Below are 19,346 nucleotides of genomic sequence, written 5' to 3'. Positions count from 1 at the left end.
ACTTTAAACATTCACATTGAGGTAGAATAAGAATTTGAATGCAGGAACATGCAGAATATTCAATTTCAAGTCCACCCATTTTCTTCTCTGAATTTTCAACTACCAATCAGTGCCATAATAAGAGTACTGAACTACAAGTTTTCCAAATCTAAGAATACAAAAGGCAAGAACCATAGAAAAAGGAATTATAATAGTTTCACTGCATAAATAACTTATCTAAATTGGGGGTCTTTGAGGAATATCCAAGCCACTACCAAACATTGTCTCTAGTTTTGATAAATATCATCAATGTCACGATGACAACCAACGCATGAAATAGTCACATAAAAGAAAATCCATTCAACATGACAAATCTAGTTCTTTTAAGAAATAAGATATTTTCACTTGGTCAAACTGCTTTCATGCATTGGTCAAGTCTTTTAGAATTTGATGGGATTTAACTTAGTTATCACGTTAAGTTTGTGAGCTAAGAAGTAATGACGAAGCTTCTAAATTACACACACCAATGCAAGACATTAATTCTCCATCAGTGGGTCATTTAATTCACTTCCATGCAAACATCTACTCAAGTCATACATAGGTTGTTCTTGCCCCTCCACTTCTTGAACAAGTAAAACACCAATTGAGTGTGGAATTGAAGTGAGGTACAACATCCTTGGTTCCCTTTGGATTGGTGTAGTCATTGTCTTAGGAGAAGCAAGAATAACTTTGTTTTTCTCATAGGCTTCTTATTGTTGCTCACCCGATAAAAATGAGACCCCTTTCTTGAGAAGAGCTTGAAAGGGCATAATAATCTTCCCTCGGGCAGGAATGAACCTCTGATGTAAGAAACTTTCCCCAACAAGCTTTTGAATTGCTTCTGGTTTGATAGAGGTAGCATTGATTGAATAGCCTTTATCTTCACAAAATCCATGTCTATGCCTTTTTGATGAACCACGAAACCCAAAAACTTACTAGTTGTTACTCCAAAGGCACACTTCTTGTGTCGCTTGTATTCTCAACATTGCCCGAACACCCTTCTCAAGTCTCCAAGATGATCTAGAGTTTTTTTATACTTAACCACAACGTCATCCTTGAGTGTTCCAAGCAATCATGCATCATGTCATGGAAAATGGCTGTCATGGCATGCTGATAAGTTGCACTTGCATTCTTCAACACAAATGACAAACTATATAATAAAAGTTACCAAATGGGGTTTTGAAGGCTATCTTCTCTACATCACTAGGTGCCATCCTTATTTGATTATATCCACTGAACCCATCCATGAACGAGAACATCTCGTGACCAATGATAGCATCCACAAGAGTATCAATTTTTGGAAAAGGAAAATCTTCCTTGAGACAAACTTTATTTAGATCTTTACAGTCCATGCACACCCAGATTGCTCCATTCTTCTTTTTTACAAGAACCACGTTAACTAGCCAAGTTGGATGATGTATTGGCTTGATGAACCCAACTTTGAAGAGTTTGTTGATTTCCTCATTTATCTGGTTTTCTTTACAAGAACCATGTTAGCTAGCCAAGTTGGAGAAAGCAACGAATTATGACGAATGGGAAAGGTTAAGTAAAAAGAATGTTTGGAAGATAGCTTTTAACGATAATCTCTGTTGGGTTTCTAATAATTTTTCATTGCCCTCAATCTCCAAGGTTATCACATTTATATTAAACAAAAGCGCTTATTTAAGAGCAATTGAGAGAACACATTCAATTATGGGAAAACGTGCTTGTCATGGATGAGCAGGTTAAAGAATAGCTTATTGAATATGAAGTTCAATCATGAGAGAACGTGCTAATTATGAAAGAGCACATTAAAGAACGGCTTATGGGATAATAAGAGAATGACCATGTAGTTGGATAGTAGGCTTAAGTTTTAGATAGTAGAGTAGTGATACTTGATAATGCACCATATGTACTCTTAAGGAAGAAAGAAAGGAAAAGGTAAAACACAAATACTTCCAGGAAAGTTATGAGGAAGTCCTCTTAACTATTTTCATATTTGAGCCACCAAGCCAAGTTCTCTAGAACATCCCAAACGTAAAGATAACTTATAAACATTGCCACTCGTTCTGAGTTACTTTCACTTTCTCGTATGAAATAACTATTCCACACTTGTTCCTATTCTATAACACAATATTTCAAGAAATAATAGTTAGCTAAAATTGAACATCTATAGAGCCTTGAGTGCAAAAATCAAACTTGAACTTTTCATTGCACTGTAAGGCAAAAACTTTTAAATAGTGATGGTGCAGAAAAAAGCAGAGGCTTCAATTTGTAGAAGCCCTATATGGTGTTTGTTGTATTTGGCTTGCTGTCTAGGTTTATGCAAGAACCCTTGCAATTGCACTTTTGCAGCAGCTAAAAGAGTACAGAGCTATGTAAAAGGCACTTCTAATTATGGATTGTGGTTTAGCAAAACTGATAGCAATGAACTTGAAGGATATACTAACAGTGATTGGGTTGGATGTTTGGAAGATTCAAGAAGTACCTCAAGCTATGTGTCCATCTTTGGGGTGCAGCATTTTGTTGGAATTCTAAGAAATAAGTGGATGCTCAACTCACTGCTGAAGCTGAATATATTGTTGTAATAGTTTTAGGAGATATGGAGGTACCTCAACTAACCCCAACTGTTTTGTGGATGGATAATAAATCTACTATATCCATTACCAAAAATCCTGTGCAGTATGGAAGAACTAAACACAAAAATATGAAGTTTTATGCTATTCATGAGGTAGAAAGTAATCAAGAAATACATGTTGAATATTGCAGCTCAGAATTTCAAGTTGCTGATATTATGACTCTTCCCAAATTCAAGTTTGAGTTCTTGAGAAAAGTTGGGAGCTCATAAAGAGAGCCTCAAGTAGGAGTGTTGAAGTTGCGCCTCCTTCATGAACTGAATTGGTACCAAAATGACACTTTTAGAAGTTGGCAAGCTCAGTGGACTATCTATCACATGCATGTGAAGATCAGTATTAAATCTCGGTTAGTGACAAACAATAGAGAATGGAGACTCAAGACTTTTTAAGTTTACTTGCTTCGGTCGTAAACTTACTTGTGTTAGTATATGAATGTGACTTTATGCAGTAAGTTACTTATTACTGATCTCTTGATGTAAGTCTTCACATTTTAACTTATGTATGTAAACCCTGCATGGAATGAATGAACGGACATTGGTGCTGCGTACTTAAAGTGTTGTCTGGTGCTCAGGTTCTTTTTTCTTTAAGTTCAGTTCAACAGCCAAAACGAATAAGAAATCCCGATATACACCATTTTTTAACAGAATTCCATCTCCATGACCATCTTACCAGTACTCAACAGCCTCACCGTTTTATGTAGACATTCAAAAGTCCACCACGCACTAGCAGATCACCAAATTTGCAAAAATGAAGCCTTACCGTATACCTAAGTCCTGAATCCACGGGCAATCCCCATGGTTTAAGTACTGTTAGGACCCTTTATCCATTGGAGCTGTCAAATAAACATCATCCGGTGCTGTGTATGGTTGAATTGCACTATAGTTGAGTGGTGACGAGAAGTTGCTTCAGGCATAGGCATATAGCTTTGGCTCAATATATAAACAATGTTATTAGTCCAGCTCCTGAACATGCCAGTAGTGTCTCTCACCCAAGAGATGGATTTTTTTTTTTTTTTTTGAAAAGCATAAATTTCCATTAAAACAGAGGGCATGAAAGGCCCTTGGTCACAAAAACATGGTCATGCAGGTCACAAAAATCTCAGACCTTCCCAGAAGCCCCTGTACAGACACACCCAAGAGATGGATTTGCCACCAGCATTCAATCTATAAACCGTTAGAGCACAGCATTGGAAACAACAAAATGGCTTCAAGACATTTTGCATTGACGAAACCAATTCACTAAGTATCTACCTATGCATGGTAAGATTATCTTACCACTTTAACTTGTATGGAATTTTTCTGCAGGATAATAATACTAGAAGAAATGTAGAGAATATTGAAAAAGAAAAGAAATATTGTTATTTGTTGTTTCTTTAAAACCAAAAGAGTTTATTTATAAACATAATTGTTTGTTCCCAACAGATATAATTATTTGTCTATTTATATAGATATATCTATTGGTAATTAAAAATAAATATATTTTATTATTGAATTATCTATACCTGCACCTGTTACATGTTTAAGTACCAAGTGCTTTTGTAATGTATTAATTATATATGATTAATTTAATTAATTTCAAGATAGCCTAAACACATCTCAATTTGCACTTAAGGTTAGTTAGTACAACAATTACGAACATATTCTTTTCTTTATTTAAAGAATTTTTTTTCTTTTTTTTTTTTTAACGTGAGATTGTGTCCCAAACTTGATATTATTGAAGATGTCCGATATAAAAGCATTGCATTTATCAACATATAAGTTCCCGAGTCTCTGGCCGATCAAAGTGACACCACCTAATAATTGAGCTAATGTGTGTAGTAAGGGCATGGGGACATTGACACGATCTCAATTGCATTGATCAAGGCGCATGAATCATTTGAAGCACTAGGAAATGGAGTGAAGGTCGATTCCAACTCCTGATTCAAGCAGAAATCTCTAACAATTGATTCTGCCATAAATGCTTGATCAGTAAACAAGGCAAGTGTAAGAACCTGCTTTGACAGACAAATGGTACTTGAATTCGGAACGGGGAGAAGGCCGGTCCTGTAGGAGATAAGTCTCTACAGAGCTAGATTGATTACCAGCCATATAGGTTGATGATTTGATTCCACAGGACCGAACTTCGAGCAGTTGAGTTGAGGTGATATAATCTTTGGGGGCATAAAAGGGGTGCATCAACCGATTTGCACAGGTAGACTTGAAAACAAAATAGAATCAAGAATTGCACTGTCAAAATTTCTGAGTCATTCGGATCGTGATCTGACTAAAAGCATGGGAACACTTGGAGCACAAAGTTTTGCCCCATTCACAATCTCTCATCTATTGCTGGATAAACACGGTCTTCCAAACAAAAGGACTAACAAAAATAACTATAAAAGAATAACTCTTAACGAATAGCCATCCCTTGCATTGCCTGTGAGCCTTCTTCAACAACCTTGTTTGCTTTAATGGTGCTGATGAGACTGGCAACATTACCCTGCCAAATGAGATAAGACCAGTTTACTAAGAAATACAGATGCAATTTAAATCAAATAAAATATGCATACTACTCTGGACACAATGATGTTTTACTAAAACCAACTTTAATCAGATCTATATATCTGATCAGAGAAATAGCTACTGACAAGCACATAGCATATGCAGAAAACAACTTGGAAAATTTATCAACTAAGACCAACAAAAATTTGAACATTCAAACAGATATATAGCTAGGTAAATAATAAAATAGAAACCTTCTTATTGCCAACTGTTACAAATATGGTGCTTATCAAGGAAAGAAAAACTTGTGTGAAAACATAAAGCATCAATTATGTGAAATTCTTTACCCTCCATGTAGCTAGTTTTGATCGAAGAGACTGCCACTGATGCTGTCCAAAAATGCGCTCAGTGCAGCAGCTGTGTGTTGAACAAAGAGTCAAATTAAGAAAAAAGGTATATTATAGATTAAACCAATGGACAACAAAGTACTGAAATCAAGCAAACTTGAATCACACATGCTACACATAAAGAGAGAAATAACAGCTTACTTCACAACCACAACGTGATTCATCTGATCCATTTTACAGTCAATTAACTTAGCAGTTATGGCCTTAACAACCCACAATTCCACCTCATCATCATTGATCTGCAAATACAAATACATCAATAAAAATAACCAAGATTATGCAGCAAATCTAATAAACAGGTAGCTAAGCAAGTTTACTCGAAGAGTATCCTTGATGAGGGCATATGGGATTTGTCCAGATTCATTACAGCCAAGATCAACCAATGACATCAACCTCATCTTTGTTATACAATCTTCATGAACAAGACCTGAACCATAGAGAGTAACAATAAATATATTATAATTTGAAGGGACTTTAGCTCATGCAATAGCCGACTATAATAAGTAAAATAAAAGACAAAGCATTACCATAACTTTTCAGTAAGGTAGAATTTGCAGCCTGAAATTCCAAGTAGGCATCCAACTGCTGAGTCAGAAAGATCTTCAAAAGCTGATAGACCAATGCATATTTAGCATCCTTTTCCAATTGCCCTACAGCAGGCATATCTAACAGATCACACTGCAAAATGACAAGAAAAAATTAATCTCTGTGCAACTAACCCTGAGCTAAACAAGAAAAATGCAGAAGACTAAATACTCATGCATATACTCCACTAAAATGTAGGAAACAAGACAAGCCAAAAATTTTAAAAAAAAAAAAAACCTCAAGAGAGATGGCCAAAAAAAAAAGTTCAGAAGCCAAGGGGCCCAGGGGGGCATTCGAGAAAGAAAGGAAAGGAAACAGGAAAATTAGGGGGGAAAAAAGTTTCAAGGAGTATCGCAATGGCTAGAAAATAAATAAGCTCAAAGCGAAAAAACATATAAATTCACATCAGCTACGATCTGCAGGATCTAGAAAGATGTTAAGATACCTGAAACATGTCAGGTGCCTTCACAAATTCTATGACTGTGCGCACAGCTTCCTCCTTGGCTTCACTCATGGAGTATGAGTCCTCACCAGAGAAAGTTGCCAAATACTTGGTCAAGAATTTGAAAGAATCCTTTGCAGAGCTGGATTGGCAGAAAAAGCCACAAAGTTAAATATATGTAAGAGTGCAACCAACATAAATACAGGTATAATCACATATAGGTAAATGAATTTATGGTTTTGGGTTGCCTTATACCTTTTATTTTCTTTCAGTACGTTTGCAACAGTAAGGAAGAGGTTCCTTTGATCCTTGACCCCAATATTCCATTCTTTCAAGAAACTATCAATCTTTTTGAAAGATGGTATGATAGGATCAGTGACTTTCCCATTCAATGACAAATTTAATGCTTGCATGTATACAAAGAACCGGCTATCTGGGCCCTCCAACAAATTATAGAGATTAAACAAGCTGGAACAAGAAAGTTATAAAGACATAAGACAGAGCCATGAAAATTCCTATAAGCTAGAATTGTGGATCATCATGGGACATTACATCTTTAAACGCATCACAGGCTTGTCATTTGGTTGTTGAGTGATTTTTGTGGATATGAGTTTCGCCACCTCAAATTCTTCATCTGGATTGTCAAGCTTCGAGACAAGATTGCAGATTACAGTGAAGATACACTCAAGATCTGAAGAAAGATAAAAAAAAGATAAATTATTTGTCAAAACTAGAACTACGAAGCACATTTCTAACTTCACAATCACAGCATTGTAGAAACCATATATCTAAATCTGCATAGCCTCATATTGTATGTTAAATTCTTTCCACTCAATCAAGTTCCATTTGAACCAGTGCTACTCAATTAAAAGGGAAAAAATTGCTAATAAGAGAAGTCAAAATTACAATTTGCTCTCCTATATACTCTATTTTGCTTGCCATTGAACAACATAATAAGGCTCTTTTTGGCTGTTGCTCTTACTACTTGCCTTTTACTTCCAAAAAGTTGCAAATAAGCAAAATCCTGATTTATTAAAAATGACTAAAGGCAAAACTAATTCCAACAAAAATTTTCTATCGTAAATCTAAAATCAACCATTTTATTCTATTGAATTTGTAACGTTCAAAAACATTGTTTTCTTTTACGCCCAAACACGCTTTTAGCAACAGCAACAAAGCAGAACCAAAATACGCAGCCAGTTAAATAATACAAACGTAAATTAAGAAATTCAACAAATTCCATCGAAGCACAAACTGAACTAAGAAAATGGTATTTATCTCAATTCATAAATCTCCCAATTAACTCAAAAAAAAAACAGAGAATTTAATTGCTGATAAATAAAAAATAAAATTATGTACCTTTATCGGAGACCTTGGAAAAGACTAAATCAGCAGAGGTAAGCATTAAAGAAGCCAAATCCAACCATCTCCCCATCACCATACACTCTTGCGCTTCCAGACAAAGCCTCGTCACTTGCGGCTCCGCTACCTTTCACCATAAGTAAACAAAAAAAATTATTGAAAAAAATTGAAAATTTGATTTCACGTTAAAATTTTGGAAAACGGAACTTAAAGATTACCTCGGGACCAGCATCGGCCCAAGCGAGTTCGGCAGTGAATCGGACGACGGTGAGCGCGGGATCTTCTTCGGAGGTTGGAACGACGGTTGCCATTGTCGTTTCTTAGGAGGGGATTCAAAGCTCTCTCTGCAAAACCCTAGCTTCGATTTGGTTGTGACAGCCGAGCAGAGAGAGAAAGAGAGAGAGTGAAAAACCCTAGCTTTTTGGGATTTGTAGTTTTATGTTTGTTAAATATAGACGGTTTTTACCCTCTATTAACTTTTCCTTTCTCTTTTTTGGAAAAAGAAGTAATAAAAAAATCTTTATCCTATCTAAAAAAATTTCAATTAAATTTTTATTCAGATATTATTTTCAAATACATCTATTTTAAATCAAATAAAGACATAATTAAAGGTTGATTTAGTAAAAACATCCCATATCAATTCTACATTATGTGCTGTTAAGGTAACATGTTAATTTATCACAAAAATAATAACATATATGCTAATATAATATTTTTACATAATTACTTGATATTTTTTACTTTTCATACCAACATCACGTATATATAAAATAACAAATAACGATTTAACTATTATTATTTTTTACTTATTCAATCTAAAAGAAAAATACAGAACTTGATTAAAAGTGATATAAGAATAAAAAAATTTAGACATTATAAAAAAACAAAAAAGATAAGTAGTTGTGTTAAATTTGAAATTTCTATTGTTTGGACAGTTTTTATTTTTGAATAAATGAAAAAAAGAAGAAGAATAAAGTTAATGTGTTTCAAATTTCACTATTGTTTTGAGTTAAGAAATATTTTTTGTTATTGATTTTGGATAATTTCGGACAAGCATAAACAATGTGTCTCAATTTGTTAGAAAAAATCTGCGGAATACTTTCTGTTTTTCTCTTGCGGTGTGATTAATATTCCAACTTTGCCCTTTACCCTTTATTCGATTTTTGGCAATTCAATAATAATTCTAAAATTATTATTTAAAAAAAAAAAAACAGTTAAGAAGGTACAACAAGAGAGAAGAGAAATTCAAGCCTTAAATCTTAATCCTCGGAAAAATTAAATCAAGTTGGAATTGTTGATTGCATAACCTAATAATATATGTAGGTGTAGCTTAACTTTTAATCCAAGCTCATGAAAAAGGAGAAAACGTAGAATTATTTGATTAGACTTTAGAGTCTCTAAACACTCATCCAATTCCTAAACAATTTTCTTTTATATTAGTTGCGTTTTAGGTTGAGAAATGCTAAAACATGACACTACCATTTTTTCTGTGAGTAACATCTAACATGTAACAAGCTGGATTGCTAGTCAGCACTTGTCTTCTATCTTTCAATTGATCTTTGCACCTTCAAAGAAGGCAAGCCACTTTTGATTCTAAAATTTGCTTCTGCTGCTGCTTTCATGGCAAGACAACGACCATGCAGAATTGAAATTGAACATAAAGGAATGACAGCAGCAACCATTGAGTCATCAAACATGTAATCATACAAAATATATGAATTAAATAATTCATCAAGCAACAGCTTTTGATGAAAAAGCTTCATGACTTATGTCCAACAACAAACTCCCCACCAACGCAACACATAAATACTAATTTTCTGAGCTATCAATCATATATGCCAAACAGTTAACAGCTGATCCATCTGAGTGGCCAGGAATTAGTTGCCCCCGCCACCACCAAAGAGGTAACCCAGAGAAGATCCACCACCTGGGGCAGCATGAACCTTGGTTGATGGTCGGTCCTGCACCATGAATACAATGAGTTTAGAAAATACAATTGCATGCCATTCCGGTCACACCACCAAATAAAAAAGACAAGTTTCTTATTATTCTTCAGGTTCGAGAGGCAAAAGGAGAGATTAATACCGCAAGATTTGGTGGGATTCTATAATATAGTGTCTTAGCATACAAATTGGGTGGATATTTTTACCATTCACTCTACTGTGAAAAGGAAGAGAAATTGGTGAAAAGCATGGACCACAAAGTTTGGAGTACAGATAAGTAGCACTTAGGAGAATTGAGAACATAAGCAAAGAAGATGCATCATTCAGTTTTGAGCCCAAGGCATTAGACATAACGCTTCAGATTGTGACAGCATTGGCTGAAATTGATTCAAACCATTGCTATAAATACCTAAGTTGGAACAAGGAAGTTTGTGTTGCAGTTCTAAAAGCTCATCACAAAGCAAATAGAAGAAAGACTTTTCAATAAATACTTTCATATTCTCACAATTTTGAGGCCTGTTGAAAGCAATAACAATCCCTTATTCTATTCCACTCCACATTCTTAACAAGTAACTTTGTTTCATAGAGTCAGTGTCAGGGAAGCAAAGAATTTTTTTCTTTTTCAGAAAAGCAGGAAGCAAAAGAAATTTGAAGTAAACAATTTTCTAAAGCATCTATTAGAGAGAGGAATTACTGTTCTGTTAGCCTCAAAAATCCTACTCTGATCATTTTTTCTCCTGGGGATGAATTCACATGACTTTAAGAAGTTGGTTTTCTCAGCTACACTTTTTGCTTCTGTATTTTCCTGCACTCTTGGACTTCAACCCATGGTGTCTTTTACTGTGCTCCTGAGCTATTAAAGGAAAGATAGCAGGAGAGGGTTTCTAATCCCACCCAGTTCTTTATTGGAAATTACAGCAGTTTGAGGATGAAGCATCTTCAGGAAAATTTAGTGGCTGTAAGATTTCATTCAGTCTTTCCTTCTCAGTTTTTCACTTGTTTTAGAACAATGTGGTTATATTACAATATTTAATGTATATCTGTAGAAATATATATATATATAATTATGAGCATCATGCACATTGCACAAGATCATACCGTGATAAAGTTACCGCAATTCTGCCCATCTGCCCTGAAGTAATTGTTAGTAAGATTTCCATGAATGCCTGCTGGAATCTGCTTATCAATTGGTGGAGAAGATGAAGCAGGCTTCTGATAAGGCTCATTTTCTGCAGCTTGCCCACGGTTTGCAGTACCCTGGGCATTACTTCCACTCTCTCCAGTTCCAAATAGGTAGCCTAAAGAACTCTGTCCACCACCAGCACTGACTCCACGACCCATTTTACCCAGAGTTCTTTCCTTCAGTAAGGAACCTTCCTGCAGAGAATTGCAATTATAACCACAATTAACCTTCAGCATACATTGGTCATATAACAAGTGAAGAAGGAAAGCTAATCAAGAAACACCTAGGATATACTACACGTGCCTAGTTTACTCGCACAGAACCACACAAGAATAAAGATCCATATTCAAAAATTTGAAAGTCTATTGTTAAATTGGAGTTTGGAAAACTGTACAAACTACTAAAATCAAATGATCCTCCCAGTTACTTCATGCATTTCATTACCTGAACTTCTCTTCATTTTACTACTTCAGCCTACAACCTCAAATTGCTGATGAAGACACAACTTTTATGCATTTCCAGATATTTATCAATGCTACATTTGCTAAAATGACATTCAACTACTTGATGGAATTGAATTTTTTTTCTGCTCAAAAAACAAAAAGAAAGGCGAAAAAACCCCAATTCCACTACATTCCCGTACAAAAGAACTCTAGGAGGATGCTATCCAACACAGTTGGAGATGTCTACATTTTCTCACAAAGTCCAAATTCTACAAATCCACATTTCAATTATTCAGTTTCTCATTGCCTAATGAGCTTAAAGCTACAAACTCCTAAACCCTTTTAAACTCAAGCCAAATAAACCAAAACCTAAGACCCATGCACCAACCGAACCCATGTCAAAGACTGTCTTTTTCCTATCAAGTTCCACAAAATCTACAATTCTCATCTCCCTATCGTCCTCAGAAACCAACAAATCAAACGACAACATAATTCCAAGAAACCCCAAGTCCAAATCAACAAACCAAAACAAACCCAAAATCAAACAAAGCTCAGATCAGTTAAACAATGCAAGAAAATAAAGAAAAGAAAAGCCCAACGAAACAACAGGGATCTAAAATCCCAAAGCTTACAACTTTACAAGCTTAGAGCTTAGAGCTTACCTCTCTTCTTTTTGAAACAAAGATTTAAGATGCTAAGAAGACTTTATATACGTTGGAAAGGAATGGAAAGAGATTAAGAAATTTTCAAGGTTTTTTTTTTTTTACTACTACTAATAATTGACGTTTTTGAAATTTAAAAGATTTGATTTTGACAAAGTCAATGTTGTCTGAGCTGGCTTTCGTTAAGTGGTCTGCATCAGTCTGTCAACGTCATGTCATGAAACTCACGTGTTTTCAGGAAGGTAAAAAATGATCTGGTGCTCTGCCAGGTACGGTTAATGGTTATTGATGGATGATTCCTCTGGCCGTTGGATGATCTGACCTTTTAAAGATCTGAGGCTGAGATTGCTGGTATATTATTTTCTCGGTCGTTGAATGGTTTTTGTCACAGCAACAATGGCAGCCACTTTTGCTTTATGTTATGCTAGTTAAAATGGTTTCTGTTACAACCAGAATGGCGGCAGTGGTAGAGGCGGGTCAGCCGTAGTATTTTGTAGGCCCGAATTCGGTAGAATTTAACGGGTCCAGTTGTCCCCATGACTCCACCGACGGCTACATTTCACCTTATAACTAAATAACTAGCATTAATTCATCAAAGCACTTTAAATTTCCATTTTTAAAGCATGTAATAACCATCAACCGACATCCTTCCTTCCTTAACTCAAACCCAATTCCAGTCTTCTTAACAATTGTTATTTAGGTTGAATACTTCAGAATAACCATGGGTGACAAATTTTATGGACCAAAAGTTAAGCCTTAGGCCCTACAATGGGAAGGGTTTCCTTCCTTTCTTGCGGAAACGTGGAAAAGAGGAGGGTGGGCATTCGCATTTGTGGTTTGTGTTTGCAAACAGCTGTCATGACGAAGATGTAACGATGCTACCAACCACACTGTTATGGCAGATACCAATCTTCGGCCTTTTTAAGATTTGTGTTTCCTTCTTTTTGCAAAGGGGGCAGGAAAGAGGTGTTTCAACAGTCTCACAAGGTAACAAAAACCCAAAAAACAGTGATGTGAAATTGTGGTTGTGGGTGGAATTTTCAACTACTTTTGTTGTCCCTTCTCTTGTATCAATGGAAGTTCTCTCCCAGTCCCCCTCTTCCGGACAAAGATTTGTGCCCAGATGTGACAACCAGCCTGTGTAAGCTCACAATTACACCTAAAATCATGTAATGTTGAACACTAAATATACCTTTTATCTCTGTTGGATGAAATTGTCAGAAAAATAGAATCAGGCTACTTGAACAGGGAGAACAGGATCGAAGCGTTTAATGCAACCATATCTCAAGCAAGGTTGCTTTTTCCGGTTGATGCAAACTGAGACCAACCAAAAGCAGTTCAGCATAACCAGCAGATCTATTTTAGGATGCATATCATCCACACATGTTTTTGCCAGTCAGTTTCTCCAAAGGGAGACCAGTTGAGAAGCAGAACGGCCAGTACCTCGGTGACAATAAGCCAAAACAAACGATTAACCCTTTATTTCAGCTATTCATCAACATAATTAAGCTCAGATGCATTATGTTACAGGAGGAACAGATCCAAAAACCACAAAAACAGAACAAGCATCCTTTTATGCACCAAGCCTTGGGAAAAACTGGCTTGTATTCCTTTATGTGCAACTCCTGAAGTGTAAATTTTTTACTAGCATAAATATTAACATCTCTTGGAAGGGAAAACCATAAACAAAGAGGACCGAGGAAAAAGATATGAACATATTTCATGCTCTGATACAAAATGCCTAAGCTATCTAGGGGTTGAGCACTTGAGACCACTTTTGATGGTATGTTATGCGCATGTACACCCTCACTCAAATTTTTGCCATAATTTCCCTATACCACATCAAATGATGCCCCAAGTAGGACTTCCGTAATGAATCTAGCAACTAGATTCTCTCAAGGTGGAGGGGCTTTTGAGATCTCTACCAATAATTTGTGCAAGGCTTGAGGCTTTGAGAAAAATGGTGAATGGTCAGCGCCTTTTAGACGGAATACTTTTTCTGGTGGGCTTGAGTTAATCATGCTCTCCTGAAGCACCACAGGTATGGCATTATCTTCTGGAGTTTCTACATAAAAACGCCTCACAGATCCATATTTCAAGTCAGAAAGGGAAAGCTTCTCCAAAACTGGTGCAAAAGGGATTGGCCTCATTGAAACAGATGCTAAAGCTACATCCTGGACCAGGGAAAGTGAAATAAATCAGCAATAGTGAGAATAAGAAAAGAACATGTTGTACATGACCACAGATGCATTACAGACACAGATGCAAGAGAGAGAATAAGTTTAATTTGAATAAAGAATCAAAAGACAGTTAATTGCTCAGAAAGCTTTAGGCAATGAAGTTGAAAGGCTACAAAGTATAGCAGGTAGCATCCATATACATAACCCTGCTACAGATCCCTGATTTTGTTCTGCACTCTAAAACAGGCTTTTAGAACACCTAACAGTGGCTACTTGCCTACTTTGATAAGCAAGAACTAGCGATGTTAGCAGCTATTACAGTAATACTTAATAAAATTTGCTTGACTAATCATTTACAATTGTCAAGTAAAACCACAGATGACCTTCTTAAGTCTTAACCAGTCATTTTAAATGGACTTTACTCTTTCTCCAATCAACTAGAGAGTCTAGTCTCTTACATTAAAATGCCATCTCATAAGAATACATGATGAGAGTGATGTGGCAGAAAAAAGAAATAAACTGGATTCTCCAATGCGCTGGAAAGAATCCAAATCCATTTCAAAATACCACAAAATTGTACCCAATCATTACATATTCTAAAACAGTTGCTTCAAATAAATGTTCTACTTTTAAGTGAAAACAGGCAACCTGTTTAACCAGCCATTCTATATTATCTGGAGATGACAAGCTACTAATTACATAATTTCTTACACATAGCAATCTTACGATGAAACCTTTATGTGCATCCATATATGGATACAAGTGGCTATGCAAATACATGCACATTGTTGCCCGCCAGGATGCCAAAATATCTAAAAAGCATGCTTAAAGATCTTGTTATTACTTAATTGATTGTGAAAAAAATCATTAATCATGAGTTCTGATGTACCTTGGAAGGACTTTGATTGAATAACAAATCTCTCAACAAAGACTTATCCAGATCAATAGCAGTTGGAGCGTGGTCATTCCCATTAGCATACAAAAATATCTGAGCTTGTCGCATTAGATCATTAGAACCTGCCTGCAACAGTTCTTAGCATTAGTTACGTAAGCCATAAAAGTTCAAATAGTTAGATTAATTGTGATAAGTTTTTGGTTTGAATAGAATTCAAAATCTTATTTGACTAGGATTTTACTTGTATACAATATCAGTAGTTGTATTTTTAAACTTTGGCCACATCGAGTCCTCATCCTATTCTTTTGGACTTTTTATTAAGTCCAAATAAATCTCATAGAAATTTAGATTTCCCTCCCTCCCTCAAAAGTTTCTTCTCAACTGAAAATGGAATATAAGAATAAATCCAACATTCTCAAATAACAAATCCTGACTAAGGGTGAAACCTAAACTGCAGTATAGATAGGGAAAAAATAGTTTCTCAGTTCAATATAAATGCCTTAATATTTATAATCCTTTTTATTTTTATTTTTATTTTTATTTTTTTGCAGTAGCTGAAACTCACTCAAAGATAAGCAAGGTAAGCCTCACTTCCTTCAAAAGCTTAGAGATAAAAGAGCCAAGGCATACACATGGTGAACCAAGATGTTAATGCCGAAGATGCATGCACATCAGTAAGTTCAGCATAAGTGCTAATAAGCCATTGGATTTTGAACTACAGACGCTTAAAACAGACAATCTCTAAATGTGCATTTTGCAAATCCAACATAACTAACAGGCTTCTGTAGATAACAATTTTTGGAAATTCAAGAATGATTCATCCAAACCTGCTGAGAGAACATATCAAGAGTACTTTGTCCATTTGTCAACATTGCCGCGGTCACAAAAATAGCCTTTGCAATTTTAAAAGGAAACAACTCCATTGCATAGGATACACATGCACCACCAAAATCATGCCCCACCAAGATCACCTGCATAGTTTTAAGGCTCTGAGCAATGTAGGTTGTCATTGATCTCTAAACCATCTTAAAGTTTCCAATAACAGTGATAATGCAAATTTGTACAGAATGCCACAAGCTTGGTCATAGAATATGCATGGACTAATATAATACTTTAGCAACCAAAATAAAATAAAATTTAATATACTACATTAAGGGTTATATTAACTATTTTAGCACCTCCAAGGTTTTAAGTTAGGTATTGAGCAAGGACACATCTTGAATTAATTAACATGCTTGAAATTTTTAATTTCCATAACAAAAACTCTCTTCTGACCAAAATACAAGCTGAAAAGGAAGCATGAATACAAATATACAAGGAAAGAATGAAAGAAATAGAAAAAAAACCTTTTCCCCTTCAGCAAGTTTTTCAAGAAAATCAGTCAGTGGCTTCACATATTGTGAGAGACTGGTAATGCCATTTGTATCGAAGGAATGAATGCCAGAACCCGTCAGATCAACTGCAGTAGCCTTGAAACCACCTTCCTCTAGGAGTGCAATTGTTTTATACCAACACCAAGCACCAAAGCCTCCTCCATGTACAAGAACAAAATGATTTGTTTCCAAGTCTTCGAGCTTTATGTCCTGTCAAAGAAAAAAAAAAAGGAAATATTAAAAGGAGACATTCAAATAGATTAATGTCATTAGGATGAAGTAAAAGGGAAATAAAAGTACACCTGACTATAATAGAATTTACAAAGTGATATGTATTGGCAACCAAGAGCAGCCAATTATACGGAACCTGTGAATATGCATGTTCTTCTAGCCAGACTATTGATAGATTGGTAGAATTTAGATTAGGCCATAAAAAATTTTAATAAAAGAAATTGACTGTAGTGCAAAATAACACTAAAAGATAGTCAAATAAACTTGTCTAGAAATTTTCTGAATATAACTCCGTCTTATTTCCTGACTCAAAATTTAAAAAAATTTCCTTAAATGGTCAATTCTGGGACTTAGCACCATCATAACCACACATGGATTAGCATTCTTACCAACAACAAAGCAATCATTAATTTTAATTCTTAAGTCACCCTTGCAACACTACAAACTGAATAAAAGAGCATCAATAGTAGTTACATCATGAAGAATCCATTCTCATCATTAATAGTCCAAAAAACAAAGAGCAATGTTCACCAAAGTAAATGAGAAACAACATTGATTAACAGAATTTCAAAATTATTATATAGTTTATATTCAGTTTGTCATTGCTGAAATAATAAAATATATGCCACAAAAATATTCCACCGCGTATCGTGCAACTGAAGCTTATTGCCGAGATGCAAAAGACCTTCATTGTCCATCACAATGCAAGACAAAAATGGAAAAGAGAATCTCCTAGAACTACATCAGCAAATTGACAATCTTTTGCCAATACATTCCCTTGCCATCACTAGCCACCATGAAAATAGGGGGGCTTTCCATGGCTTTACCCAAGATTTAGAAATTCATACACTAATGCACAAAAGGAGTTCTCAAGGCACTTATGAACAAAAGAATCACCACAAAAAACCAATATCAAACCTCAAAAAAATATTCTTTTAAATATGTAAGGTTTAACCAGGGAATCTAATAAGTAGCGCAAAGTTCCATAATTATATTAATTTCTCAACTTGCCAATTCATTTTCCAAAACTGTCATGACATAAAAACTCCATTTCATTAAATACCAATAGATTAGATAAAATCCAACATAATTTTAACATTACAAAATTAACAGCCAACTGATCAAAAATATACGACAACCCGCCAAATATTTCCCAAAAAAAATTATCAAAAATAACAAATATTCTTATACTATAAGTCTATAACCAATAAAAAAAATTAGTCCATAACCTTCATTATACCAATAATTAAAAACTTAGCACCAACATATTTCCCATATTCAACAATTAAATTGAATAAAAATAACACGACAACCCACCAAAAATTTAAAAATTTAAACCAAAAACCCATTGGACAAAGCAATCTACTTTACCAAATATGTACCCCAAAATTAAAACCATAACCAAAAAAAACCTCCAACCAATAAATAACCTAAAAAAAAGAAAAACCACCAAAAATCACTATTCAAAAAAGAAAAGATTTACACAAACCTGATTAACAAGCTGATGAGGTTGCAAAAGCGGGTCAGTAAGGGACCTAGCTCTAGAACTGGAGCTCCGAGGCAACTGGCCCGCCTTTTTAGACCCAGAACAAGAATTCGGGTACCTTAACGAAGCCGACCTATCAAACGGCAACGAAACGCCGCCGTTTTGCTGTTGGTGTTGCCTGTACAGGATCGCAGCTGCTAAAGCCTGCTCTTGAAGCAGAGCATCGTCAAGTTTGTCTTTCCTTGACGATCGGACCCGGACCCAGCGGTTGCTCGAGTTGTGTCCAGTTTGCTGGTTCTGTAACCGTTTCGTGACGGGTCGTTTCTTCACCGTTTTACGTGCAAAGCAGGCGCAAAGGTTTCCCATTTTCTGGAATGCATGAAGAGGAAAACAGAAGAAAGAAAGAAGGAAAGAGTTTATATAAGTTTGTGTGTACGTGTTTCAAAGTATTAAAATACGGGTTTACGTAGAGGTTTGAGGAGAGGAAAAATGAGAGTGCAGTTAGTAGGGAGGCGGACCGCTCGGCCGACGGCTGTTGGAGGGTGAGAGTTGGGCAGGGAGGCTTTATAAGAGCGTGGGGACAAATGTTGGCTTCTTTTCTGTCTGATTTTTTTTTTAATTTAAAAGTTATTATAAATTTTTTATAAAAAATAATAATTTTTAAAATTAAACTAAAATTATTTGATAAATTTTTTTTATAAGTTTTTTTTTATAAAATTGTGAAAAATAACATTTCTTGATAAAAATATTTTAAAAGTAACTATCAAAATAAATTTAACTGTTTTTAACCATATTTAGTCGTGACTTGACGAAAATACCATTTAAACTATTTCAAATAAATTAAACCATTTATCACAATTTCTCTTCATTTCTCTCCATTTGTGCTTCGAATTTCTCTCTCACTATCCCAATCTCTCAAATTTTATCGATTTTTTTGTTCGGTATTATTCTGCTATACTTCCGATTTCTCTCTCTCATATTTTCAGATTTTTCTTTCTTACGCTTTCAAGACACCAAGCAATGGTTTTAACATGCTTAGATTGG

At 35.2% G+C, this 19,346-nt stretch overlaps 3 protein-coding genes across 4 annotated transcripts; all 3 read right to left on the bottom strand.

Annotated features, from left to right (window-relative positions):
• Positions 1–4,829: 4,829 nt before the first annotated feature.
• On the bottom strand, positions 4,830–8,334 carry LOC18601679 (uncharacterized). Its single transcript, XM_007032724.3, has 10 exons — positions 8,125–8,334; positions 7,904–8,033; positions 7,097–7,235; positions 6,800–7,012; positions 6,548–6,686; positions 6,045–6,195; positions 5,835–5,944; positions 5,659–5,756; positions 5,458–5,527; positions 4,830–5,108 (listed from the first exon to the last, which is right to left on the bottom strand). Exons 1-10 carry the CDS (start codon positions 8,215–8,217, stop codon positions 5,019–5,021), a joined length of 1,233 nt encoding a protein of 410 aa, XP_007032786.1. The 5' UTR covers positions 8,218–8,334; the 3' UTR covers positions 4,830–5,018.
• A 1,188-nt stretch (positions 8,335–9,522) lies between these two features.
• On the bottom strand, positions 9,523–12,288 carry LOC108661508 (protein SPIRAL1-like 1). 2 transcript variants are annotated; one of them, XM_018118634.2, is made up of 3 exons: positions 12,138–12,288; positions 10,948–11,226; positions 9,523–9,867 (listed from the first exon to the last, which is right to left on the bottom strand). In XM_018118634.2, the coding sequence occupies exons 2-3, from the start codon at positions 11,188–11,190 to the stop codon at positions 9,784–9,786; spliced, it is 327 nt and encodes a 108-aa protein (XP_017974123.1). In that variant the 5' UTR covers positions 11,191–11,226; positions 12,138–12,288; the 3' UTR covers positions 9,523–9,783. The 2 variants fall into 2 exon arrangements, with proteins under 2 accessions (XP_017974123.1, XP_017974124.1); XM_018118635.2 differs by having other exon boundaries at positions 12,108–12,241.
• A 1,297-nt stretch (positions 12,289–13,585) lies between these two features.
• LOC18601678 (putative methylesterase 11, chloroplastic) lies at positions 13,586–18,876 on the bottom strand. The gene is made up of 5 exons (XM_018120335.2): positions 18,306–18,876; positions 16,559–16,795; positions 16,040–16,183; positions 15,207–15,338; positions 13,586–14,311 (listed from the first exon to the last, which is right to left on the bottom strand). The coding sequence occupies exons 1-5, from the start codon at positions 18,666–18,668 to the stop codon at positions 14,033–14,035; spliced, it is 1,155 nt and encodes a 384-aa protein (XP_017975824.1). The 5' UTR covers positions 18,669–18,876; the 3' UTR covers positions 13,586–14,032.
• Between the last annotated feature and the right edge of the window lie 470 nt (positions 18,877–19,346).

This window comes from Theobroma cacao, chromosome 4 (genome assembly GCF_053813885.1).
Source record: "Theobroma cacao isolate CCN51 chromosome 4, ASM5381388v1, whole genome shotgun sequence".
NCBI classification, from domain to species: Eukaryota; Viridiplantae; Streptophyta; class Magnoliopsida; order Malvales; family Malvaceae; genus Theobroma; species Theobroma cacao.
The sequence above is the reverse complement of the archived record's forward strand: the minus strand, read 5'-3'. Positions and strand labels throughout refer to the sequence as shown.

Bases quoted from the DNA above. Each gene is read 5' to 3' on its own strand.
- LOC18601679 (XM_007032724.3), bottom strand. From the start codon at position 8,217: ATGGCAACCGTCGTTCCAACCTCCGAAGAAGATCCCGCGCTCACCGTC. The intron at 8,034-8,124 runs GTAATCTTTAAG...TTATGGTGAAAG, and splicing joins GGGCCGATGCTGGTCCCGAG to GTAGCGGAGCCGCAAGTGAC. The intron at 6,196-6,547 runs GTATCTTAACAT...GTCATTTTGCAG, and splicing joins AGGCACCTGACATGTTTCAG to TGTGATCTGTTAGATATGCC.
- LOC108661508 (XM_018118634.2), bottom strand. From the start codon at position 11,190: ATGGGTCGTGGAGTCAGTGCTGGTGGTGGACAGAGTTCTTTAGGCTAC. The intron at 9,868-10,947 runs GTATGATCTTGT...TTCATGGTGCAG, and splicing joins ATTGCGGTAACTTTATCACG to GACCGACCATCAACCAAGGT.
- LOC18601678 (XM_018120335.2), bottom strand. From the start codon at position 18,668: ATGGGAAACCTTTGCGCCTGCTTTGCACGTAAAACGGTGAAGAAACGA. The intron at 16,796-18,305 runs GTTTGTGTAAAT...TTTCTTTGACAG, and splicing joins CTCATCAGCTTGTTAATCAG to GACATAAAGCTCGAAGACTT. The intron at 16,184-16,558 runs GTTTTTTTTCTA...AAAACTATGCAG, and splicing joins AACTTGCTGAAGGGGAAAAG to GTGATCTTGGTGGGGCATGA.